Source organism: Tachyglossus aculeatus, chromosome 4 (genome assembly GCF_015852505.1).
Source record: "Tachyglossus aculeatus isolate mTacAcu1 chromosome 4, mTacAcu1.pri, whole genome shotgun sequence".
Classification (NCBI taxonomy): domain Eukaryota; kingdom Metazoa; phylum Chordata; class Mammalia; order Monotremata; family Tachyglossidae; genus Tachyglossus; species Tachyglossus aculeatus.
Window position 1 is genome coordinate 55,807,738 of NC_052069.1, and position 27,705 is coordinate 55,835,442.

At 46.2% G+C, this 27,705-nt stretch overlaps 2 protein-coding genes across 5 annotated transcripts in view; one reads left to right on the forward strand and one right to left on the reverse strand.

Annotated features, from left to right (window-relative positions):
* Window positions 1-18,490, reverse strand: part of DPH5 (diphthamide biosynthesis 5) — a 41,188-nt gene extending 22,698 nt beyond the window's left edge. The window contains exons 1-4 of one of the 2 annotated variants that reach the window (XM_038745901.1): window positions 18,423-18,490; window positions 14,555-14,732; window positions 10,123-10,247; window positions 2,463-2,571 (exon numbers count right to left, since the gene is read on the reverse strand). In XM_038745901.1, coding sequence (XP_038601829.1) covers window positions 2,463-2,571; window positions 10,123-10,247; window positions 14,555-14,689 — 369 coding nt within the window. In that variant the 5' untranslated portion in view covers window positions 14,690-14,732; window positions 18,423-18,490. The remainder of the gene's footprint in view (window positions 1-2,462; window positions 2,572-10,122; window positions 10,248-14,554; window positions 14,733-18,422) is intronic. The other variant, XM_038745902.1, reaches the window with a different exon arrangement.
* Window positions 18,491-18,625: 135 nt separating this feature from the next.
* LOC119926793 (uncharacterized oxidoreductase ZK1290.5-like) overlaps window positions 18,626-27,705 on the forward strand; it is a 252,733-nt gene continuing 243,653 nt past the window's right edge. For all 3 annotated transcript variants that reach the window (XM_038745180.1, XM_038745181.1, XM_038745182.1), the window contains exon 1: window positions 18,626-18,737. In XM_038745180.1, coding sequence (XP_038601108.1) covers window positions 18,653-18,737 — 85 coding nt within the window. In that variant the 5' untranslated portion in view covers window positions 18,626-18,652. The remainder of the gene's footprint in view (window positions 18,738-27,705) is intronic.

Sequence of the window (27,705 nt, forward strand, 5' to 3'; positions counted from 1 at the left end):
TCCATGTGGCTAAATGTTAAAATAAATGGCCAAGACTTTTATAACAGATATAGGACAGTGCAATGGTGAATTCCAGCTGTTTTCGGAGGTATCTTGTGTGTCCTTTGGGAAAGGGAATAAAAGGCCTCACTTCAGTCTAGTTTTTTTTTCCCCTCAAATCCACTGTCTTGGAACATAAAGCGAATTACATCTGTGACAAATGAGGGGGAAAAGGAAAGAAAGGGCCATCCCAGAATTTTATCCAGTTTCAATTCATGATCTGGGATGAAATGCAAGGAAATTACAAAGCTGCCTCTGAATAATAGCCCTTTTTGGCTAAGGTGGGACCCAACTCTGACAAAAAACAAGATCAGGAGCAAAATGCAAGACTAAAACAAGACTTCTTCCCCGTTACCCATTCTGATCGAACTATTTGGTTTGATAATAATGATGGCATTTGTTAATCACTTTCGTGTCAAGCACTGTTCTAAGCGCTGGGGTAGGTACAAGCTAATCAGGTTGGACATGGTGCCTGATCACATGGGGCTCACAGTCTTAATCCCCATTTTACAGAAAACAAGTGGTGGAGCAGGGATTAGAACCCAGGTCCTTCTGGCTCCCAGGCCAGTGTGCTAACCACTAGGTCATACTGCTTCTCCAATATCAGTATCAGCTTTATCCTCCCTTTCTATCAATTACCTAGTTAGCTGTTTCCTTAAATCACACATAGTAAGCGCTTAATAAATGCCATTATTATTATTATTAAATCACACAACAGACAACCAGTTCTGAAATAAGATGGGAAGAAGAACACAAGGAGATAACAACATGGTATAGGGGAATGGGCATGGGCTGAGAGGCCAAAGACCTGGCCTCTGGTCCCAACTCTACCACTGGCTTGGTTAGCAGATTTTGCGAATCACTTAACCTCTCTGGGCTTCAGTTTCCTCATCCGTAAAATGGGGATATCATCTCTCTTCTTTCCTGATAGTTATTTTGAGAGGATTATATGAGATTACTGATATGAAAGGGCTTTGAAAGGATAAGAATAAAAGTACTACACAAATACAAGGCATTGTTATTAATAATGATGATGCTATCTGTTAAGCGCTTACTTTGTGCAAAGCACTGTTCTAAGCACTGGGGAGGTTACAAGGTGATCAGGATGTCCCATGGGGGGCTCACAGTCTTAATCCCCATTTTACAGATGAGGTAACTGAGGCGCAGGGAAGTTAAGTGACTTGCCCAAAGTCACACAGTTGACAGTTGGCGGAGCCGGAATTTGAACCCATGACCTCTGACTCCAAAGTCCGTGCTCTTTCCACTGAGCCACGCAACATGCCAAACCTCCACCAACTTAACACCTCCTTTAATTCATTCATTCAATCGTATTTATTGAGGACTTACTGTGTGCAGAGCACTGTACTAAGCGCTTGGGAACTACAAGTTGGCAACATATAGAGACGGTCCCTACCCAACAGCGGGCTCACATTCTAGAGGGCGGGCTTTGAACTTCCAAGTTTTCAAGAGGGTTTTGAGTTATTTTTTTTTAGACTGATAGATGCTTCTAAGTTTGTGCTAACAGAGGCACTCCATGCCCTATTCAGATCAGCTTTTCTGTTTAAAAAGAATCCCAAGAACAAGCAATGACCATAGTGAGTCTCATCAGTTAGTATTCATTCATTCATTCAATCATATTTAACATCTCCTAGGTCAATGTCACTCTAGGAAAAGAAGGTAAAGAAGAACTATTTTTCCTAAAACATATTCACTGATTGTGATTTTGGGGGGAGAGCCACACTTAACTATAAAAATTCAAAACAGTTGATTCCCCCATTAGGTGAGAGTAATTTGTTCTCCAACTGGTACAGTAAGTGCAGTTTGACCGATGCCACATTCACACTGGATCCTTTGACATTTCATCACAGCTTGTCCACACTGGCAGGTGTGTTGGAAGAATATTCCCTAACAGGTTTATATGAAAATGCAAAGGGAAGACATGATTTATGGAAGACGGCACTAAAGAGCTCATTTCGTCCTATTATGAAATTATTCCTCTAGACCGTAAACTCCCTGTGGGCAGGGCTCACACCTACAATTCCACTGTACTGTACTCTTCCCAGCACCTAGTTCAGTACTCTGCACACAGTACGTACTCAAATGCCACTAATTGATTGGCTCTTCATTTAAAATAATCAGCAATGAGATTCATTCAATCATTTATTGAGATGTGTATGAAATATGGACAGAAAGGTACACAAAGAAAGGTACTTTTTAATTCCTGGATAATGTAACTAAGGTCAACTTTGGTTGTGGTTAAAGAGGCATTTAATAGCAAATATGATCTTCAAATCTATAATTCCAATGAACTCTGAATGCACAAAGCCTTATCTTTCTGGTCACGTCACAGTTGCTATTAGTCCTAGAGAAAGGGGCTGAATTTTACCGGTTTAAAACAGTTTATAACACATATGTAAGGTTACCTGCAATCCACAGCAGCCCACGGCATTCATTATGGAAGCATTGTGAATAACTCTGTAGGGGATTCCCAGCTTTACTGCTCTCAAAACAAGATCGCTGTGTGTCGTGGCCCTGAGGTAAGGAAGAGATGGCTTAGATCGAGGAGAGATTCAGTTTATGGTGACCAGCAGCTTTTCCAAATGCAATCCATTTTAAGCACACCGTCTCTATATGTTGCCAACTTGTACATCCCAAGCACTTAGTACAGTGCTCTGCACATAGTAAGCGCTCAATAAATACGATTGAATGAATGAATACTGCATCTAATTGCTTTCTCCCAGCGATGAAACTGCAACAGTAGCATGTTTTTATTGGTTAAACTCTCCTTGGCAGCTATTAAAAAGAGGGAAGTTCCACTAGTTCTTTGTCCCATGAGCACCTGCAAAAGACATCTGTTGAACAGCAAACATCGGCCTCAGAGAACGTGGACATCAACATGGGCACAGTTCCATGTATTTTTCAATTGCTACACAACCAGACCTCTTCCTTTATTTCTCCTCATTTTCCAAAGGCACTTTCCCAGAGTACTATTTATAGAACACATTAAGGATTAGGAACCTTTGTTCTTTGTCGTACGGCTTCTATAAACTTGGATGCATATAACAATTATAGTGTTTAAAGAAACAGATATAGTAGTTTTCACTGTAATTGTTTGGAATTATTATGTACAATGCACTGTTTAAATATACCTATTTAAAAACTGCAATCAAATGTTTACCCCAGACCAGGGTATGCAAGGAGCAGTACATGGTATATTAAAACTCCAAACAATTACAGAGAAAATTACTGGTTTCTTTAAAATGCACCTTAATTGTTTAATGTGTCCAAGTTTAGACTGGTCTTATACCTAAGAGCAAATTCTTTGTAGCTCTAAGGCAGGGTAAAAACTTGAGTAGCAAAAAGCTGCAATCAAATGGTTACCTCTTCTTTAAATACATCCATTTAAACTTCGATTCAGTCTACTGGTTCTCTCTGCTTACGTTCTATTTTTTCCATTAAATAATATCCTGATCCCTAAAACCATCCTTTCTTCTTGTGTAGATTCTTTAACTGCGGGAGTACATTTTTCAAAATCAATCAATCAATCAATCGTATTTATTGAGCGCTTACTATGTGCAGAGCACTGTACTAAGCGCTTGGGAAGTACAAATTGGCATCACACAGAGACAGTCCCTACCCAACAGTGGGCTCACAGTCTAAAAGGGGGAGACAGAGAACAGAACCAAACATACCAACAAAATAAAATAAGTAGGATAGAAATGTACAAGTAAAATAAATAAATAAATAAATAGAGTAATAAATATGTACAACCATATATACATATATACAGGTGCTGTGGGGAAGGGAAGGAGGTAAGACGGGGGGATGGAGAGGGGGACGAGGGGGAGAGGAAAGAAGGGGCTCAGTCTGGGAAGGCCTCCTGGAGGAGGTGAGCTCTCAGCAGGGCCTTGAAGGGAGGAAGAGAGCTAGCTTGGCGGATGGGCAGAGGGAGGGCATTCCGGGCCCGGGGGATGACGTGGGCCGGGGGTCGATGGCGGGACAGGCGAGAGCGAGGTACAGTGAGGAGATTAGTGGTGGACGAGCGGAGGGTGCGGGCTGGGCAGGAGAAGGAGAGAAGGGAGGTGAGGTAGGAGGGGGCGAGGTGATGGACAGCCTTGAAGCCCAGGGTGAGGAGTTTCTGCCTGATGCGCAGATTGATCGGTAGCCATTGGAGGTTTTTGAGGAGGGGAGTAATATGTCCAGAGCGTTTCTGGACAAAGATAATCCGGGCAGCAGCATGAAGTATGGATTGAAGTGGAGAGAGACACGAGGATGGGAGATCAGAGAGAAGGCTGGTGCAGTAGTCCAGACGGGATAGGATGAGAGCTTGAATGAGCAGGGTAGCGGTTTGGATGGAGAGGAAAGGGCGGATCTTGGCAATGTGTACTGTTGTCATAATTAGTTTGTTGAAGAGCAACTATTAAGAGCCTTTGATCTAGCAAGACATGAGCAATGAAGGAATAAACTCAAAAATGAACATATGCATATTCATGTCTCCACTGACCATACTACAAATTCATACCTATATGTAGAAACACACACACACACACACACACACATACACAAACATGATAATAATAATGTTGGTATTTGTTAAGCACTTACTATGTGCCAAGCACTGTTCTAAGCGCTGGAGTAGATACAAGGTAATCAGATTGTCCCACGTGGGGCTCCCAGTCTTAATCCCCATTTTACAGACAAGGGAATTGAGGCCCAGGGAAGTTAAGTGACTTGCCTAAAGTCAGACAGCTGATAAGTGGCGGAGCCGGAATTTGAACCCATGACCTCTGACTCCTAAGCCCATGGTCTTGCCACGAAGCCCTAGCTATGTGCAGAGCACTGTTCTAAGCGCTGGGGAGAATACAATAACTTGTACTTCCCAAGCGCTTAGTACAGTGCTCTGCACACGGTAAGCACTCAATAAATACGACTGATTGATTGATTGATTGAAGCCATGCTGCTTCCCTATATATATATATTGGGAACACATATATATTGTTCAAAAAGGAAGATATAAAAACCAGATGGAAGAAACTGAGGCATCTCATTACTGTCCATTTTCAATTAAATCAAGCACATTTACTGAGTGCTTACTATGTATGGCGCACTGTACTAAGTGCTTGGGAGAATACAATACAACCAAACAAGCCAATAGCCTAGAGCTTAGAGACTACAGTCAAGAGCCTGGTCAGAGTCCTCCTGGATCTGCTGCTACAGAATAATAATAATAATAATAATAATAATAATAATAATAATAATAACAATGGCATTTGTTAGGAACTTACTATGTGCGAAGCACTGTTCTGAGCGCTGGGGGTGATATAAAGTAATCAGGTTGTCCCACATGGGGCTCAGTCTTCATCCCCATTTGACAGATGAGGGAGAAGCAGCATGGCTCAAAGGAAAGAGCACAGGGTTTGAGAGTCAGAGGTCATGGGCTCAAATCCCAGCTCCGCCAACTGTCAGCTGTGTGACTTTGGGCAAATCACTTAACTTCTCTGTGCCTCGGTTACCTCATCTGTAAAATGGGGATGAAGACTGTGATTCCCCACGTGGGACAATCTGATCACCTTTCATTCATTCATTCGTATTTATTGAGCACTTACTGTGTGCAGAGCACTGTACTAAGCACTTGGGAAGTACAAGTTATGGTATTCTCCCCAGCGCTTAGAACAGTGCTTTGCACATAGCTAGGGCTTAACAAATGCCATCATCAACTGAGGCCCAGAGAAGTGAAGAGACTTGTTCAAAGTCACCCAGCTGACAAGTGGCGGAGTCGGGATTAGAACTCACCACCTCTGACTCCCAAGCCCGGGCTCTAACCACACAGAAGTGAACGCCGTGAAATGGTGCCTGGACCTGTTAATCCCAGTTTTCCTCTTCAGTCAAACCCACACACTTCCCAGTCAGTGGTGTAATACGGTGAATACAGAGAACATGTAGAAATGGTCTGTTCTTCAGAGGGCTTCCGGACAGCGACTGGCTGACAGGATTGAGTCACAAAAGCAGCAGGAATGGGAAAGGGAGAATGGTTTTCATTTTAGAAGACAGCACTGACAGGGAGTGGAAAAGGAGAAGAGATCCAGCCTAAGTATTTCTGTTGGTAGTTATATATCGAGATAGGAATACACAAAGTCAATGGTGAAAATCCCTAACAACTGGGAGTGGAGGGCCCAGAAATAACACCCACATTTCAATTAGCCCATCTTCTGCCCCACCATCCAAAGAACAGCAGGCTCAAATAACCTGGAATTTAGTTCTCCGAAGACCCTACTGCTATTGAACCTGGGGCTCCCTGGAAGTCTAACATGAGATCAGGGAAGGAATAATTTTGAGAGCATTACCACCCCCGAATATATCAAATCCACAAAAATGGGACAAAATTATAACATGCCTGGTTATGTGGGCTTGAGCATTCTGGGAATTGGGTTCACATGTCGAACTCGTTCCCCTCTACAGCGCTCATAGCTTTTATGTTGTCAGGGTCCTTCCACGGATGAGATTGTACTACACTGGCCTTTCGGACTGATGCTAGTTTAAGAGAATACTAGAAAGGCTGGCAGGAAGTAGCACGGGCTGAAAACAACCCTTCTATTTAATGATTAGGACCCATCACAATCACTGTAAATAATCCTATGGCTAAAGGCAGGAAAAGGGGCACGTACAGCCACTGCGCTAAGTCTCTCAACAGGATGTGCTCTCAAATTGTTTTCTTTAATATTCATGAGAAACAAATCATGAATAAAGCAGGACATTCACCCTACTGTGCATAACTGAGGTTTGCATAAGTGATTTTTATTCACTGAATAAACAGCAGCACGTAAAATATTTATCACACAATATTGCAAACTGCCAGGTGAAACGCTTTTGAAAATAGAATTTAGAAACAGCACAAGCCTTTAGGTGACTTTATATTTCAAGCCTCTTTCATTGTACGGATTCTTCAATACAAGACTTCGGTCTAGACCATGTAAGATAACCCCCAAACCTTTATATACACGTTGAGTTGTCCTTTTGGAGATGCCACTGATGGTGAAATGTATATATATATATATATATATATATATATATATGTATATGGGGGGGGTGGAGGGTGTGTGTGTGGTGTGTGTGTGAGAGAGACTAGAAGGTCACTGTGGTACCCACAGTCCTGATGATACTGTGGATTGGGCACACACAACCCCTGTCGCACTATCACGTTCCTCACAAAGACCAGCACTTATTTTCACTTTGGCCACCTTACCTTACAATCCTTACAGAGTTTCTGGTCCAACAGAGCCATGCTTTCCAGACTGCCATTATCATCATCAATCGCATTTATTGAGCGCTATGTGCAGAGCACTATACTAAGCGCTTGGGAAGTACAAATTGGCAACATATAGAGACAGTCCCTACCCAACAGTGGGCTCAGCAATTTGACTCCCAGATGGGATACAGCGTGACCTGAAGTTTTTTTATTTCATTTTAAAATTGATTCCTCTCTCTCTCTCTCCTCCTTGCTTTCAGTTCTGCAGTTTCAGTTCACCATGAGTCGGCTGCTTGGTTGCTCTGCTGTCCTCCACTGTCCTCAGGTGTTACCATTAGAACTTTACGCTAAAGGCAGGGCCATCCTTATTTTCCCATAAAATTTGATCCAGGAATTTTGTGTTCCTGATGTCTTACTTTTAGACTTTATTTCTTGGGTTGTCACATCTTCTTGCTTTTGCACAGGTTTCAAGTAAAACCCAAGAACTGTCTTTTTGTTTTAGGGAGGCAGTGTGACCTGATGGAAAGAATATGAACTGCGTTTTACTTCCAGTCTCTGCCACTACTAGCCTGTTGTGTGGCCATGGACAAGTCACTCAGTTTCTCTGTGCTCTTTTCATGTTTATCCCATGTCTTTCCGTTCGGTTTTCCTTAAGTACCTATATCCCTTCCCCCTGAGACTGAGCCCTTTAGGGCCACTGTCCTTGTCTACCCCTCTTCCACGCATTTCTTTTCCCTGCGTTTAGTAGTGCCTTACAGATTCTATGTGCATAATAAATACAATTACTATTGCAACTGCTACTGCCAATGTCTTCGATTGTAAGCCCCGTGTGAGGCAAAGACCATGTCCAATCTGACGATTATTGTACCTGAGTGCTTGGCCCACGGTAACTAAGCTCGTACCAATTCCTATTATCCTTATGCATACCTGATCACACAGCGCCGGGTTTGTGCGTGAATTTTTTTTTTTAATATAAAGAACATTTCCAAAATTTTGACCTGCTTCTTGGTTTGGGCTAGTCTACTTTGGACCTTCACTCTTGGCTTCAAGGCTCTCCATCACTTCGCCACCCCCCACCTCACTTCCCTTCTCTCCTTCTCCAGCCCAGCCCACACCCTCCACTCCTCTGCCACTAACCTCCTCAATATACCTCGTTCTTGCCTGTCCCGCCGTTCGACCCCCGGCTCACGTCCTCCCCCTGGCCTGGAAATGCCCTCCCTCCGCACATCCGCCAAGCTAGCTCTCTTCCTCCCTTCAAAGACCTACTGAGAGCTCACCTCCTCCAGGAGGCCTTCCCAGACTTGAGCCCCCTTTTTCCTCTCCTCCTCCCCATCCCCCCGCCCTACCTCCTTCTCCTCCCCACAGCACTTGTATACATATTTGTACAGATTTATTACTCTATTTTACTTATACATATTTACCATTCTATTTATTTTGTTCATGATGTGCATGTAGCTTTAATTATATTTGTTCTGACGATTTTGACATCCGTCTAAATGTTTTGTTTTATTGTCTGTCTCCCCCTTCTAGACTGTGAGCCCATTGTTGGGTAGGGACTGCCTCCATATGTTGCCGACTTGTACTTCCCAAGCGCTTATTACAGTGCTCTGCACACAATAAGTGCTCAATAAATATGATTGAATGAATGAATGCATGTGCTGCAGCCCTGCCCACCTACTTCCCTGGTGCATTCCGTGCCCCAGTCATGAAGACAACTGGCAGGGACAGGAGTGCGCATGGCACTGTCCAAACCACTACCACTAGAATCAATGCCTCTGCACAAATTCTCAGCCCTGAAGTCTTAGGATGAGGCTTGTCCGCCCCTCTTCTCCGATGAGAAAAGGAAGCATTTCCTATGGGCTACTCAGCTCAATCTCTTCTTCAGAGGCTAGGGCCTTATCATCCTAAATCCCGGGCAGAATAGTCTCTTCACATCTGCCGGGTCACTTATTAAAAATCTGAGATGCTCAGTGTCATTTGTAACCCATTTTCAGTTTAATGAGACACACTCCCTCGTGATTCATGGTGTAAATTACTCTTTTGGACTGATACAAATGTGTAACTACTCTGCTTCTGAAAAAGGTCCTCAGCGGTGGGCTTGCGGGGATTTAATTGTCCTTATGTTCTGTAAGGCATTGATATAAATCTTGGATTGCCAGCTGGAGACAAAAGGACTCTTCTCTGAGGTTTGACATTAGAGATTGATGATGGCTGACTGGACAGGCGGAAGGCCATCCTTCGGGTAATGAGGTAGGCCAAAGCTCCCAGTGGGACTAAAAAATGGAATCAGAAGCTCAAGAAGCAAATCAGTATCCACAGATTGAATGGAAAGAATGCTTAAATGATGCTCAACTTAAGTTGCAACAAGCACAGAGATAGGAAACAGGCTAGGTGTCCTTACAAAAACAAGCTACCATGAATGAAGTTCTCTAGCATGTGGTATCCTGAAATCTTGATTAATAAAGATATTTCCAGTTGTTATGTAAATTGCTAAACCCGTCAATGCCCTTACCAAGTGATCACTTGTCCAGGGGCAGTGTGGATATCAATGACCTAGATGATTTAGTTACTTCTTCGTGTATCTGTAGATGCCTCTAACCTCAGTAGATCACTTTGCAAGCAATGGTGTGTGGGAGGTGTAAAGCTAAGCCAAAACAATGCAGTCAGTTGTTTTTTCTGTGTCACGCTTTGAAAAATGTAAGATAGTAGGAATATATATCAAAAACAATCCTTGATTCTGGAAAATAAAATGTTTGGATTTGCAAAAGGATCTTTCTCTGCTTACCCAGAACAAATAATTCACAGAATTCCAAACTCTGTCAAGCATTCCATCTTACCCAAATGGATCGCCAACTACAAGGAAAGCAACATCACTGACATCAGCATCCTTTAAAATGTGGTCGGCTTCTTGTTCCACCACTTCTCTGTCAGCAAGAATCAATTTTCTTCCATAAAAGTCCTCCTAGTGCATGAAGAAAAATGCCCAAATAAGTCATAGCTTTTGTCTTTCTCCACCTTGGTCTTCAGTTAGTTAAAATCCTGGCAACCATCCAAACAAAGACTATTGTGTAAAGCCGGGCATAGGCCATAGCACCCCGTATCTAGAGGCGATTCAATACCATCCGAAGCTTCCTTTGAGTTTTTTGTTATCTTTGAAATTGCCAGATATGGCAAAATAATTTAGGGCTAGTATAGATAGTAATCACACCCGAACTCTGTCATTTCGTGACTGGCATACAGCACCAGTTTTAAAATAAAAAATGGGTCTCTCAACAGCAAATACAAACATAAGTCATCACAAGGAATACAGAGTCCACATTCAATTCTGTCCACATTATTCCAGTAAAGTTACTTTTAAAATGCCCCAAAGTCCACAATCTTAGGGCAGAAAAAGGAAGAGGAAGAAGGAAAAGGTGGGGGCTTCCATGGAAAATCTTTTCCTTATCCATTATATACAGTCAAATCTAGGATCAGTACCCATAGTGCTGGCACAAGGAAAGTGAGCCAAAAAGCTGTGTTAATGCAGAACACAGTTGTTAATCAATCTGGGGTATTTACTGAGCATCTACTTTAGCCAGATCATTCACTGACTGCACTGAACACTAGATAACTGGACAACACTATGGTGACATTTATGTTTCCATCATGCAAATGTATTTAATCAAATCATTCATTTGGAACCTTTATTTAGGAGGGAAGGGCTGAAGGCTGCCAGCAAGGAGGCAGTCAAAAAGGGACATGACAGGTGCTTTGCATTAGAGTGGCAGCACAGTACCTCAGCAATCAGTAGTTATCATCTCCTTACGTGTATTTTAGTCCTAAAGAGTCTAGTTAATAGTTCAACGGTATCCATGCAGAGAGCAAAGACCCTAAGTCATCCCAACTAGGTCAGACTTATCTTTGCAGTTCAGAATTAGGCCTCTGACAGTTTTGTAAAAAGACATTTGGAAGAACCATGAATGGCTGCCTGGTTTGACTGGACAGTCAAGAAAGATGTCTCCTCCGCTATTGGACTCTTACGTTGTTTTTTTTTTTTTTTGCCATGAATGAAAAGATGGTTTTCAAAAAGTCAACCAGCTGCTTATTTATTTTTTCATCATCCTACATTAACTAGGTGCAGTAACATTTTGTTTTAATTTTATAATTAGAGATCATCCGCACCATTTGAATAGCAATAATGTAACTGCGTTTATTCATGTGCCCTGATGACTGGACGACTTTGAAGGCTCCAGTTTTAAAATAAAAAATGGTTCTTGGAGAGGGGCTTGGAATATATTAGTCACAAATAAAAATCTAACGTCAATGAAAATGAACTGAATACTCTTTCCAACATCTTGATAATCTGTTCTTAGGTCTGTTGATCTACAAAAGTGGCCCAGATTTAAACCTACTAACAGGGTGGCATGGAAGCAAAAGAGACTTATTCTGGTAGGATTCTATTTTTGAACAAACTAGATGAAGATTTGATAATGACGTTCATTCAATCGTATAGATTGAGAATTTACGGTGTGCAGATCACTGTACTAAGCGCTTGTACTTGCCCTCTAAAATGCTATTCACCTTAATTTCCCAACCCCAGAAAAACTGAATCCAGTACTTTGTGTAATTTAAAAATATTCTTAGGTTTTATGCCCCTGTCATTTCATTTTGTGCCTAATTTATGCTTGACTGTCTCTTTCTTTTATATTGCAAAATCAAGAGCTGCAAGCAACAATCCTGCCAAAGGAGGGGCTTGGAATATATGAGTCACAAATAAAAATCTAACATCAATGAAAATGAACTGAATACTCTTCCCAATGTTTTGATAATCTGTTCTTAGGTCTCCTGATGTACAAAAGTGGCCTACATTTAAACCTACTAACGGGGTGGCTTGGAGGCAAAAGAGACTTATTCTGGTAGCATTGTTTGTCATTTTACAGTGCTTGTTAAGCACCTACTACGTGTCAAACACTGTTCTGAGCACTGGGGTAAGTACTGGATTATCTGGATTATCAATCATATTTATTGTTGCTTACTCTGCGCAGAGCACTGTACTAAGCACTTGGGTGAGTACAATATAACAGAGCTGGTGGACACATTCCCTACTCACTGGAAAGGCTTTTTCCCTTTTCTAAAAGAAAAAGCCTAGTTTAACAGGACTAGCAGCAAGTTTTCATTTCAGATGTTCTCTTGTTTCATTTAAACATTCCCTAATGACTTTTTTTATTCTTGTTCAGCCTCCCTCCTGGTATCCCTGCCTCCTACATTCTGCTTCACTCTAGACTGTGAGCTTATTGTGGGCAGGGAATGTCACTATTTATTGTTATATTGTGCTTTCCCAAGAGCTAGTACAGTGCTCTGCACACAGTAAGTGCTCAATAAATGCGACTGAATGCTTCACCAACCATCTTCCTATGTTTGAAATGCAGCCCCTCCCTACTCCAAAACCTTCACTGACCATCTATGTCTTTCCCTGGCAAACAGAAACGAGCCCGGGCTTTGGAGTCAGAGGTCATCGGTTCAAATCCCGGCTCTGCCACTTGTCAGCTGTGTGACTTTGGGCATGTCACTTCACTTCTCTGGGCCTCAGTTCCCTCATCTGTAAAATGGGGATTAAGACTGTGAGCCCCCCTTGGGACAACCTGATCACTTGGTAAACTCCCCAGCGCTTAGAACAGTGCTTTGCACATAGTAAGCGCTTAATAAATGCCTTTATTATTATTATTATTATTATAAAAGGCTCTCCATCAGTTGTCTCTTACCTTTCTCGTCTCCTCTAGCAACTAAACTCCTTCTCTAATTCCATCTCCTCCTCTTCACTTGCATCATCACTCTCCCAAGTGCTTAGTAAAATGCCCGGCACAAAATAAACACAATACATATGACTGCTTGATTTCAAAATTCCCCACCTTCTCCAGGAGGTATTCTCCAACTAACCTCTTCCTCCCTGACCGAGCTATTTCATTGACTGCCCTTAGTGTATATTGAATTATTCACTCATTGCACTTACTTTTGTTGACACCTACTGCATCTCTGTTTTTCCCGCTTTATGGGTCACAGCTATTGGCCCCCATTTCCTCTTCTCTCCCTCCCTTTTGTGTCTCCCTTGCACTTGGATTTTCACCCTTTATTCACCCCTCCCTCAGCACCTATGAACATATCCGCAATTTATTTATTGTTATTCGTGTCTGTACCTCCCTCTAGACTGTAAACTCACTGTGGGCAGAGAATGTGTCTACCAAACTCTTACACTGCACTCACCCAAGCTCTTAGTACAGTGCTTTGCACATAGTAAGGACTTGACAAATATAACTAATTGATATGCCTGCCTCCCCTATTTGACTGTTAAATACAATTGATGATGAACTGTGCTTGGCTTAGCGGGTAGAGCACGGGTCTGGAGGTCAAAAAGTCACGGTTTCTAATCCTGACTCCGCCACTTGTCTGTGTGACCTTGGGTGAGTCACTTCACTTCCCTGCGCCTCAGTGACCTCATCTGTAACTCGGGGATTGAGACGGTGAGCCCGGCATAGGGCAGGGACTGTGTCCAACCCGATTTGCATGTATCTACCCCAGCATTTAGTAGGGTGCCTGGCACATAGTAAGCGCTTAACCAATAGTAATAATGGTACTTGTTAAGGGCTTACTATTTGGCAAGCACTGTTCTAAGCGCTGGGGTAGATACAAGGTAATTAGGCTCACAGTCTTCATCCCCCTTTTACGGATGAGGTAACTGAGGCCCAGAGAAGTGACCTTGGGCAAGCCACTTAACTTCTCTCTGCCTCAGTCACCTCATCTGTAAAATGGGGATGAAGACTGAGCCCCACGTGGGACAACCTGATTACCTTGTCTCTACCCCAGCGCTTAGAACAGTGCTTGGCACATAGTAAGCGCTTAACAAATGGCAACATTATTATTAGGGGAAGCAACGTGGCTCGGTGGAACGAGCCCGGGCTTGGGAGCCAGAGGTCGTGGGTTCTAATCCCGGCTCCGCTGCTTGTCAGCCGTGTGATGAGGTGAGGGACAACCTGATCACCTTGTAACCTCCCCAGCGCTTAAAACAATGCTTTGCTCATAGTAAGCGCTTAATAAATGCCACTACTGTTATGATTACTTTGGGCAAGTCACTTCACTTCTCTGTGCCTGTTACCTCATCTGTAAAATGGGGATTAAAAGTGTGAGCCCCACGTGGGGCAGCCTGATTACCCTGGCTCTACCCCAGCGCTTAGAACAGTGCTGGGCACATATTAAGCGCTTAACAAATTCCATTATCATTATTATTCTTATTACCAGCGCTTCCTTGCCCACCGTGAGGACCGAGGTATAGGCTTCCAGGTAGACGCGGCTGCATCGCCGGACAACTTCGAGGCCTTTGACAGTGATGTCCTTGGCATCGCCCAGCCCCAGGCCGACGAGATAGAGCATCCTCAGGGCGGGAAGGAGGGAACGGGACAAGGGACTTCTGCGCCTGCGCGGGAAACAAGCGCAACCGTTAGGCCTCTGCGGAGGCGCCTGCACGGTCAAGAAGGGCGCCCACTAAGCCTCCGGGGAGACTGTGAGCCCACTGTTGGGTAGGGACTGTCTCTATATGCTGCCAACTTGTACTTCCCAAGCGCTTAGTACAGTGCTCTGCACAAAGTAAGCACTAATAAATACGATTGATTGCCTGCGCGGCCACGAAGGGCGCCCACTAAGCCTCCGCGGGGGTTACCTGCGTGGCCAAGAAGGGCACCCACTAAGCCTCCGCAGGGGTGCCTGCGCCTGCGCAGTTAAGAAGGGCGCCCACTAAGCCTCCGCGGGGGCACCTGCGCGGCCAAGAAGGGCGCCCACTAGGCCTCCGCGGGGGCGCCTGCGCAGCCAAGAAGGGCGTCCACTAAGCCTCCGCGGGGGCGCCTGCGCGGCCAAGAAGGGCGCCTACTAAGCTTCCGTGGGGGCGCCTGCGCGGCCAAGAAGGGCGCCCACTAAGCCTCCGCGAGGGCTGCTGCACGGCCAAAAAGGGCACCTACTAAGCCTCCGCTGGGGCACCTGCGCGGCCAAAAAGGGCGCCCACTAAGCCTCCGTGGGGGAGCCTGCGCGGCCAAGAAGGGCGCCCACTAAGCCTCCGCGAGGGTTCCTGCGCGGCCAAGAAGGGCGCCCAATAAGCCTCCGCGGGGCGCCTGCGCGGCCAAGAAGGGCGCCCACTAAGCCTCCGCGGCCAAGAAGGGCCTACTAAGCCTCCGCGGGGAAGCCTGCGCGGCCAAGAAGGGCGCCCACCAAGCCTCCGCGGGGGCTCCTGCGCCTGCGCGGCCAAGAAGGGCGCCCACTAAGCCTTCGCGGGGGCTCCTGCGCCTGCGCGGCCAAGAAGGGCGCCCACTAAGCCTTCGCGGGGGCGCCTGCGCGGTTAAGGGCGCCCAATAAGCCTCCGCGGGGGCTCCTGCGCCTGCTAGGCCAAGAGGGGCGCCCACGAAGCCTCCGCGGGGGCGCCTGCGCGGCCAAGAAGGGCGCCCACTAAGCCTCCGCGGGGGCTCCTGCGCCTGCGCAGCTAAGAAGGGCGCCCACTAGGCCTCCGCGGGGGCTCCTGCGCCTGCGCGGCCAAGAAGGGCGCCCACTAAGCCTCCGCGTGGCGCCTGCGCGGCCAAGAAGGGCTCCCACTAAGCCTCCGCGGGGCGCCTGCGCGGCCAAGAAGGGCTCCCACTAAGCCTCCGCGGGGCGCCTGCGCGGCCAAGAAGGGCGCCCACTAAGCCTCCACGGGGGCGCCTGCGCGGCCAAGAAGGGCGTCCACTAAGCCTCCGCGGGGGCGCCTGCGCGGCCAAGAAGGGCAACTACTAGGCCTCCGTGGGGGCGCCTGCGCGGCCAAGAAGGGCGCCCACTAAGCCTCCGCGGGGGGCTGCTGCGCCTGCGCGGCCAAGAAGGGCGCCCATTAGGCAGGGGCGCCTGCGCGGCCAAGGAGGGCTCCCATTAAGCCTCCGCGGGGGCGCCTGCGCGGGCAACACGCGCAACCGTGAGGGCTCCTGCGCCTGCGCGGCCAAGAAGGGCGCCCATTAAGCCTCCACGGGCAAACCGTTAGGCTTTGGGGGGGGGGGGGGGGGGCGCCTGCGCGGGCAACAAGGGCGACCATCCATTCATTCATTCTCACTCAATTGTATTTATTGAGCGCTTACTGTGTGCAGAGCACTGTGCTAAGCGTTTGGGAAGTCCAAGTTGGCAACATACAGAGACGGTCCCTACCCAACGGCGGGCTCACAGTCTAGAAGGGGGAGACAGACAACAAAACAGGGTGACACACGAGAGGGGCTATGGCGGCTGGGAGGGGCGCGTCCATCCATCAATCAATCAATCCTATTTATTGAGCGCTTACTGTGTGCTGAGCACTGTACTAAGCGCTTGGTAAGTACAAGTTGGCAACATCTAGAGACGGTCCCTACCCAACAGTGGGCCCGTTAGACCTTCTAGACTGTGAGCCCACTCTTGGGTAGGGACAAGTCTCTATATGTTGCCAACTTGTACTTCCCAAGCGCGTAGTACAGTGCTCTGCACACAGTAAGCGCTCCATAAATACGTTTGACTGATTGATCAATAGTGGGCCCGTTAGATCTTCTAGACTGTGAGCCCACTCTTGGGTAGGGACTGTCTCTATATGTTGCCAACTTGGACTTCCCAAGTGCTTAGTCCAGTGCTCTGCACACAGTAAGCGCTCAATAAATACATTTGACTGATTGATCAATAGTGGGCCCGTTAGATCTTCTAGACTGTGAGCCCACTGGTGGATAGGGACCGTCTCTATATGTTGCCAACTTGGACTTCCCAAGCGCTGAGTCCAGTGCTCTGCACACAGTAAGCGCTCAATAAATACGATTGATTGATCAACAGTGGGCCTGTTAGATCTTCTAGACTGTGAGCCCACTCTTGGGTAGGGACAAGTCTCTATATGTTGCCAACTTCTACTTCCCAAGCGCTTAGTCCAGTGCTCTGCACACAGTAAGCGCTCAATAAATACGATTGATTGATTGATCAATAGTGGGCCCGTTAGATCTTCTAGACTGTGAGCCCACTGTTGGGTAGGGACTGTCTCTATATGTTGCCAACTTGTCCTTCCCAAGCGCTTAGTACAGTGCTCTGCACACAGTAAGCCTGTCCAACGCACAACTACTCATATTCTCACCCAAACCCTGTCCTTCCCCTGAGTTTCACGTCACTGTAGACAGCACCACCATCCTCCCTGTTCCACAAGCCTGTAACCTCGGTGCTATCCTTTTAGACTGCAGGCCCACTCTTTTAGACTGCGAGCCCACTGTTGGGTAGGGACTGCCTCTATATGTTGCCAACTTGGACTTCCCAAGCGCTTAGTCCAGTGCTCTGCACACAGTGAGCGCTCAATAAATACGATTGATGATGATGATGACGAGTAAGCGCTCAATAAATACGATTGATTGATTGATCAATAGTGGGCCCGTTAGATCTTCTAGACTGTGAGCCCACTGTTGGGTAGGGACTGTCTCTATATGTTGCCAACTTTGACTTCCCAAGCTCTGCACACAGTAAGCGCTCAATAAATACGATTGATGATGATGATGACGAGTAAGCGCTCAATAAATACGATTGACTGATTGATCAATAGTGGGCCCGTTAGATCTTCTAGACTGTGAGCCCACTGTTGGGTAGGGACTGTCTCTATATGTTGCCAACTTTGACTTCCCAAGCTCTGCACACAGTAAGCGCTCAATAAATACGATTGATGATGATGATGACGAGTAAGCGCTCAATAAATACGATTGACTGATTGATCAATAGTGGGCCCGTTAGATCTTCTAGACTGTGAGCCCACTGTTGGGTAGGGACCGTCTCTATATGTTGCCAACTTGGACTTCCCAAGCGCTTAGTCCAGTGCTCTGCACACAGTGAGCGCTCAATAAATACGATTGATGATGATGATGACGAGTAAGCGCTCAATAAATACGATTGATTGATTGATCAATAGTGTGCCCTTTAGATCTTCTAGACTGTGAGCCCACTGTTGGGTAGGGACCGTCTCTATATGTTGCCAACTTGGACTTCCCAAGCGCTTAGTACAGTGCTGTGCACACAGTAAGCGCTCAATCAATACGATCGATCGATTGATTGATTGATTGATTGATCTCTCTCCCTTCGTCCCCCCCCCCCCCCCAGGGCAGTTACAGACCGAGAGGTAGCGCGGGGGTGGGTCCTCCAGCCGCAGAGCCGCCGCTTCCCTCCCCGTCGCTAAGGCCGGCCGACCGAATTTCGCCGCTTTTACGACACTTTCACGACGCTCGGGGAGGGGGGGGGTGCGTGTAGCGTTTACGGCAAGAGGGGGGTTGCTAAGGAACGCCCTCGGTTTTGGTCCTGCTGGTCTACCGCCCCCCCCACCACTTGGCCTTGCCAAGCCCCAGCATGGCCTCTGGGGCCCTCGGGAAGGGGCCGCAGGTGCCCACCGTGCCCCTGGCCAATGGCTTAAACATCCCCATCCTGGGGCTGGGTAAGTGCATCGGGCAAGGGAGGAGGGGGAGGTTGCCCGCTCTTCTGCTAAGGATAATAAGAATAATAATAATGATGCCATTTGTTAAGCTCTTACTGTGTGCCAAGCACTGGGGGGGAGATACAAGGTGATCAGGTTGTCCCCTAGACGGCTCACAGTCTTCATCCCCGTTATAACACTAATAATAATTCATTCAATCGTATTTATTGAGCGCTTACTGGGTGCAGAGCACTGTACCAAGCGCTTGGGAAGTCCAAGTCGGCAACACTGACAATCAATCAGTCGTATTTATTGAGCGCTTACTGTGTGCAGAGCGCTGTACTGAGCGCTTGGGATGTACAAGTTGGCAACATAGAGAGACGGTCCCTACCCAACAGTGGGCTCACAGTCTAGATGATGGCATTGTTAAGCGCTTACTGTGTGCCAAGCACTGGGGGGAGATACAAGGTGATCAGGTTGTCCCCTAGACGGCTCACAGTCTTCATCCCCGTTATAACACTAATAATAATTCATTCAGTCGTATTGATTGAGTGCTTACTGGGTGCAGAGCGCTGTACTGAGCGCTTGGGATGTACAAGTTGGCAACATAGAGAGACGGTCCCTACCCAACAGTGGGCTCACAGTCTAGATGATGGCATTGTTAAGTGCTTACTGTGTGCCAAGCACTGGGGGGAGATACAAGGTGATCAGGTTGTCCCCTAGACGGCTCACAGTCTTCATCCCCGTTATAACACTAATAATAATTCATTCAATCGTATTGATTGAGCGCTTACTGGGTGCAGAGCACTGTACCAAGCGCTTGGGAAGTCCAAGTTGGCAACATAGAGAGACGGTCCCTACCCAACAGTGGGCTCACAGTCTAGATGATGGCATTGTTAAGTGCTTACTGTGTGCCAAGCACTGGGGGGAGATACAAGGTGATCAGGTTGTCCCATAGACGGCTCACAGTCTTCATCCCCGTTATAACACTAATAATAATTCATTCAATCGTATTTATTGAGTGCTTACTGGGTGCAGAGCACTGTACCAAGCGCTTGGGAAGTCCAAGTTGGCAACACTGACAATCAATCAGTCGTATTTATTGAGCGCTTACTGTGTGCAGAGCGCTGTACTGAGCGCTTGGGATGTACAAGTTGGCAACATAGAGAGACGGTCCCTACCCAACAGTGGGCTCACAGTCTAGATGATGGCATTGTTAAGTGCTTACTGTGTGCCAAGCACTGGGGGGAGATACAAGGTGATCAGGTTGTCCCCTAGACGGCTCACAGTCTTCATCCCCGTTATAACACTAATAATAATTCATTCAATCGTATTGATTGAGCGCTTACTGGGTGCAGAGCACTGTACCGAGCGCTTGGGAAGTACAAGTTGGCAACATAGAGAGACGGTCCCTACCCAACAGTGGGCTCACAGTCTAGATGATGGCATTGTTAAGTGCTTACTGTGTGCCAAGCACTGGGGGGAGATACAAGGTGATCAGGTTGTCCCATAGACGGCTCACAGTCTTCATCCCCGTTATAACACTAATAATAATTCATTCAGTCGTATTGATTGAGCGCTTACTGGGTGCAGAGCACTGTACCAAGGGCTTGGGAAGTCCAAGTTGGCAACATAGAGAGACAGTCAATCAATCAATCAATCGTATTTATTGAGCGCTTACTGTGTGCAGAGCACTGTACCAAGTGCTTGGGAAGTATTTATTGAGCGCTTACTAAGCGCTTGGGAAGTACAAGTTGGCAACATAGACGGTCAGTCAATCAATCGTATTTATTTTGTTCTCTGTCTCCCCCTTTTCGACTGTGAGCCTAGGGACTGTCTCTCTATGTTGCCCAATTTATGCTTCCCAAGCGCTTAGTACAGTGCTCTGCACATAGTAAGCGCTCAATAAATACGATTGATTGATTGATAGAGACGGTCCCTACCCAACAGTGGGCTCACAGTCTAGATGGTGGCATTTGTTAAGCACTTACTGTGTGCCAAGCACTGGGGGGAGATACAAGGTGATCAGGTATTCCCATAGATGGCTCACAGTCTTCATCCCCATTATAACACTAATAATAATTCATTCAATCGTATTTATTGAGCACTTACTGTGTGCAGAGCACTGTACCAAGCGCTTGGGAAGTCCCAGTTGGCAACATAGAGAGACAGTCAGTCAATCAAGCAGTCAATCAATCGTATTTATTGAGCACTTATTGGGTGCAGAGCACTGTACTAAGCGCTTGGGAAGTCCAAGTTGGCAGCATAGAGAGACGGTCCCTACCCAACAGTGGGCTCACAGTCTAGATGGTGGCATTTGTTAAGCGCTTACTGTGTGCCAAGCACTGGGGGGAGATACAAGGTGATCAAGTATTCCCATAGATGGCTCACAGTCTTCATCCCCATTATAACACTAATAATAATTCATTCAATCGTATTTATTGAGCACTTACTGTGTGCAGAGCACTGTACCAAGCGCTTGGGAAGTCCCAGTTGGCAACATAGAGAGACGGTCAGTCAATCAAGCAGTCAATCAATCGTATTTATTGAGCACTTATTGGGTGCAGAGCACTGTACTAAGCGCTTGGGAAGTCCAAGTTGGCAGCATAGAGAGACGGTCCCTACCCAACAGTGGGCTCACAGTCTAGATGGTGGCATTTGTTAAGCGCTTACTGTGTGCCAAGCACTGGGGGGAGATACAAGGTGATCAGGTTGTCCCACAGACGGCTCAGTCTTCATCCCCATTATAACACTAATAATAATTCATTCAATCGTATTTATTGAGCGCTTACTGTGTGCAGAGCACTGTACTACTACTACTACTACTAATGGCATTTGTTAAGCGCTTACATGTGCAAAGCATTGTTCTAAGCACTAGGGGGATACAGGGTGTTTAAGTTGTCCCACATGGGGCTCGCAGTCTTAATCCCCATTTTACAGATGAGGTAACTGAGGTGCAGAGAAGTGAAGTGACTTGCCCAAGGTCACACAACAGACATGTGGTGGAGCCGGGATTCGAACCCATGACCTCTGACTCCAAGGCCCGGGCTCTTTCCACTGAGCCACGCTACTAAGCGCTTGGGAAGTGCAAGTTGGCAACATAGAGAGACGGTCCCTACCCAACAGTGGGCTCACAGTCTAGAAGATGGCATTTGTTAAGCGCTTACTATGTGCCAAGCACTGGGGGGAGATACAAGGTGATCAGGTTGTCCCATAGGCTCACAGTCTTCATCCCCATTATAACAGTAATAATCATTCATTCATTCAGTCGTATTTATTGAGCACTTACTGTGTGCAGAGCACTGAACTAAGCACTTGGGAAGTACAAGTTGGCAACATAGAGACGGTCCCTACCCAACAGCGGGCTCACAGTCTTAATGATGGTATTTAAGTGCTTTCTATAATAATAATAATAATAGCATTTATTAAGCGCTTACTATGTGCAAAGCACTGTTCTAATAAAAATAATTTTGGAATTTGTTAAGCCCTTACTATGTGCAAAGCACTGTTCTAGACGCTGGGGAGGATACAAGGTGATCAGATTGTCCCATATGGGGCTCACAGTCTTCATCCCCATTTTACAGTTGAGGTAATTGAGGCACAGAGAAGCGAAGTGACTTGTCCAAAGTCACACAGCTGACAAGCGGCGGGCAGGGATTTGATCCCGTGACCTCTGACTCCAAAGCCCGGGCTCTTTCCACTGAGCCACGCTGCTTCTCTAAGCTTCTAAGCGCTGGGGAGGTTACAAGGTGAACAGGTTGCCCCATGTGGGGCTCACAGTCTTAATCCCCATTTTACAGATGAAGTAACTGAGGCACAGAGAAGTTAAGTGACTTGCCCAAACTCTGGGGGAGATACAAGGTGATCAGGCTGTCCCATAGGGGACTCACAGTCTTCATCCCCATTTTAACAATAATAACAGTGATGGCATTTGTTAAGCACCCGCTGTGTGTCAAGCACTAGGGGAGATACAAGGTGATCAGGTTGTCCCATAGCGGGCTCACAGTCTTCATCCCCATTTTAACAATAATAATAATAATAATAATGGGATTTGTTAAGTGCTTACTATGTGCAAAGCACTGTTCTAAGCACGGGGGGGGGGGGATACAAGGTGATCAGGTTGTCCCACGTGGGGCTCACAGTCTTCATCCCCATTTGACAGATGAGGGAACTGAGGCACAGAGAAGTCACGTGACTTGCCCAAAGTCACACAGCTGACAAGTGGCGGAGCTGGGATTAGAACCCATGACCTCTGACTCCTAAGCCTGGGCTTTTTCCACTGATTCACGCTGCTTCTCTTTTTACAGATGAGATAGGCCCAGAGAAGTGAAGTGACTTGCCCAAAGTCACACAGCTGATGATAGTGGCAGAGGCAGAATTAGAACCCACGACCTCTGACTCCCAAGCTCAGGCTTTTTCTACTAAGCCACGCTGCTTCTCCAGCGTGCCCGCTGCCTACCTGCCTGCCCACTCGCCCGCCCACCCCCGGCCTCTGTGCCCACCAGGACACGCCGCTTGTGCCCGAGGGTCCCCGGTGAAGGCGATCTCATTCACTCACTCCTATTGATTGAGCACTTACTGTGTGTACAGCAGTGCAGCGTGGCTCAGTGGAAAGAGCCCAGGCTTGGGAGTCAGAGGTCGTGGGTTCTAATCCCGGCTCCGCCACTTGTCAGCTGTGTGACCCTGGGCAAGTCACTTCACTCTCTGCACCTCAGTGACCTCATCTGCAAAATGGGGACTGACAGCGAGCCCCATGTGGGACAACCTGCTTACTTCGTATCTATCCCGGCGCTTGGCACATAGTAAGCGCTTAACCAATACCATGATTATTATTACTAAGCGCTTGGCAAAGGACACTAACAGCAATAAAGAGAGACCATCCCTGCCCACTGAGAGAAGGGGAAAGCTCGGGCCGCCCCCCGGGCCCCGTCCCACCTGGGCACATGTGGGCGACCCGGATTCTCTCCCAAGGCTTCCTCTCCCCCACTCCCCTTGGCCCCACAGATGTGGGACTTCATTTAGTCATTCCATCGCATTTTATTGAGCGCTTACTATGCGCACAGCACTGTAATAATAATGATGATGGTATTTTTTGTGTGCTTACTATGTGCCAGGCACTAAGCGCTGGGGTGGCTACAGGCAGATCGGGTTGGACACGGTCCCTGTCCCACATGTGGTTCACAGTCTCAATCCCCAGTTTATGGATGAGGGAACTGAGGTGCAGAGAAGTGAAGTGACTTGCCCAAGGTCACACAGCAGACAAGTGGGGCCTGTGCTCTATTTACTACGCCACGATGTTTCACTGTACTAAGCGCATGGGAGAGTAAAATAATAATAATATTAATAAGGATGGTCTTTGTTAAGCACTTACTATGTGCCAAGCACTGTTCTAAGCACTAGGGTACATACAGGATAATCAGGTTTTCCCATGTGGGGCTCACAGTCTTAATCTTCATTTAATCCTCATTTTACTGATGAGTTAACTGAGGCACAGAGAAGTTAAGTGACTTGCCCAAGGTCACACAGCTGATAAGTGGCAGAGCCGGGATTAGAACCTACAACCTCTGCCTCCCAAGTCTGTGCTTTTTCCACTAAGCCACGCTGCTTTCCATATAGGCAGAAGAAATAAGCAGACTGAATAAAAGGAAGTTCCTGTTCAGTCTCTTCTCCAGGCAGCGGAAGCCCAACCGAAGATTTTTTCCCCCCATTTCTCCCGCCCTGCCAGGGATTTTGTTTTGAGTGGTTGTCAGTCTCACCTGCGTGCTAACCTGCATTCTGCTACTGTAGAAGCAGCTGCAGCCTTTGTTGAGACCCTACTGTGTGCACAGCATTGTGTCCAACCCAGTTATCTTCATTCAGTCATATTTATTGAGCACTTAGTATGATAATGATGGCATTTACTGAGAACTCACCTCCTCCAGGAGGCCTTCCCAGACTGAGCCCCCTCTTTCCTCTCCCCCACCCCCGCACCTTACCTCCTTCCCCTCCCCAAAGCACCTGTATATATGTATATATGTTTGTACATATTTATTACTCTATTTATTTTACTTGTACATATTCTATTTATTTTATTTTGTTAATGTGTTTTGTTTTGTTGTCTGTCTCCCCCTTCTAGACTGTGAGCCCACTGTTGGGTAGGGACCGTCTCTATATGTTGCCAACTTGTACTTCCCAAGCGCTTAGTACAGTGCTCTGCACACAGTAAGCGCTCAATAAATATCATTGAATGAATGAATGTTTTTATTAAGTGCTTACTATGTGCAGAGCACTGTTCTAAGTGCAGATATGCAGAGCAGTGTACTAAGCACTTGGGAGAGTACAATATAACAATAAACAGACACATTTCTTGCCCGCAATGAGCTTAAAGCGTGGAGGGGGAGACAGACAGCACCTGTATATATGTGTATATGTTTGTACATATTTATTACTCTATTTATTTTACTTGTACATATTTATTGTATTTATTTTATTTTGTTAATATGTTTTGTTTTGTTGTCTGTCTCCCCCTTCTAGACTGTGAGCCCGCTGTTGGGTAGGTACCGTCTCTATATGTTGCCAACTTGTACTTCCCAAGCGCTTAGTACAGTGCTCTGCACACAGTAAGTGCTCAATAAATATCATTGAATGAATGAATTTATTAAGTGCTTACTATGTGCAGAGCACTGTTCTAAGTGCAGATATGCAGAGCAGTGTACTAAGCACTTGGGAGAGTACAATATAACAATAAACAGACACATTTCTTGCCCACAATGAGCTTAAAGCGTGGAGGGGGAGACAGACAGCACCTGTATATATGTGTATATGTTTGTACATATTTATTACTCTATTTATTTTACTTGTACATATTTATTGTATTTATTTTATTTTGTTAATATGTTTTGTTTTGTTGTCTGTCTCCCCCTTCTAGACTGTGAGCCCACTGTTGGGTAGGGACCGTCTCTATATGTTGCCAACTTGTACTTCCCAAGGGCTTAGTACAGTGCTCTGCACACAGTAAGTGCTCAATAAATACAATTGAATGAATGAATGAATTTATTAAGCGCTTACTATGTGCAAAGCACTGTTCTAAGTGCAGATATGCAGAGCAGTGTACTAAGCGCTTGGGAGAGTACAATATAACAATAAACAGACACATTTATTGCCCACAATGAGCTTAAAGCGTGGAGGGGGAGCCAGACATTAATATAAATTTGCATGTAAATAAATTGCATTCATTCATTCAATTGTATTTAGTGAGCACTTACTGTGTGCAGAGCACTGTACTAAGCGCTTGGGAAGTACAAGTTGGCAACATATAGAGACAGTCCCTGCCCAACAGCGGGCTCACAGTCTAGAAGGGGGAGACAGACAACAAAACAAAACATGTTAACAAAATGAAATGTGCGGAGGGAGGGCATTCCAGGCCAGGGGGAGGACATGAGACTTCCTGACTCCCAGTTCTGTGTCATCTGCTCCTCATTTTTCATCTTTGCTTTACTTGTAACCTGTTTCAACTGCTCAAATATCCATTAGCAGCAATAAAGCAAGAATATTTGCATGTAAGTGATGTGGGGCTGGGAGGGGGGGATAAATGAAGCTTGAAAGTTAGGGTGATGCAAAAGGGAGAGAGAAAAGTGGAAAGAAGGGCTTAGGCAGGGAAGGCCTTTTGGAGGAGATGGGCCTTCAATAAGGCTTTGAATGATGAATGGGGAGAGAGTTATTGTCTGATTTGAGGGGAAGGGCATTCCAAGCCAGAGGTAGGATGTGGGTTGAGAGGTTGGCGGTGAGATAGACGAGTTCGAGGTATGGTGAGGTTAGCATTAGAGGAGCGAAGTGTGCAGGCTAGGTTATAGTAGGAGAGTAGCTAGTGAGGTAGGAACGGGCAAGGTGATTGAGTGTTTTAAAGCCAATGGTGAGGAGTTTTTGTTCGATGCGGAGGTGGATGGGCAACCACTGGAGTTTCTTGAATAGGAAAAGGTGGCCTCGACATTTTTGTTGAAAGATGATCCAGGCAGCAGAGTGAACTATGGATTGGAGTGGGGAGAGACGGAAGGCAGGAAGGTTAGCAAGGAGGCTGATACAGCAATCAAGTCGGGGTAGGATAAGTGATTTGATGAATGTGGTACCATTTTTGGATGGAGAGAAAAGGATGAAGTTTAGCAATGTTGTGGATGGGGGATCGACAGGATTTAGTGGTGGATTGAATATGTGGGTTGAGAGAGAGAGGTGTCAAGGATAATGCCAAGATTATGGACTTGTGAGACAGGAAGGATGGTGGTGCCATCTACAGTGATGGGAAAGTTAGGGGAAGGACAGGGTTTGGGTAGGAAGATAAGTTCAGCTTTAGACATATTAAGTTTGAGGTGACAAGAGGACATGGAAGTAGAGATGCCTTGAAGAGGCAGGAGGAAATGCTAGACTGCAGAGAGGGAGAGAGATCAGGACTGGAGATGTAGATTTGAATAGCATCTGCACAGAGGTGTTAGTTGAAGCCTTGGAAACAAATAACTTCTCCAACGGAGAGCTCCCCAGCGCTTAGTACAGTGCCTGGCACAAAGCAGACACTTAACAAATACCATTAAAAATAAATAAAAACACCGGAGAAAACAATAATAAAACCCCTGGTTCCTGTCCTTGAAGAGAACTTAAATATAGACAAGTATATACAATTTGCAAAGGTACAGCAGATGAGGGAATAGAGAAGCAGTGTGACCTAGTAGAAAGAGCGTGGATTTGGGTGTCAGAGGACCTGGGTTCTAATCCCAGCTCCATCGCTTGCCTGCTGTGTGACGTTGGGCAAATCACTTATCTGTAAAATGGGGATTCAATACCTCGTCTCCCTCCTACTTTGACTGTGAGCCTCATGTGGGACCTGATATGTATCTACCCCCGTGCTTGATGCAGAGTAAACCCTTATCCATACCACAATCGCTAGATTAAAAAAGTTAGAAAACACAAACAATTAAATTGATTGCCGTGGTATCCAATAATAATGGTATTAAATGATCTA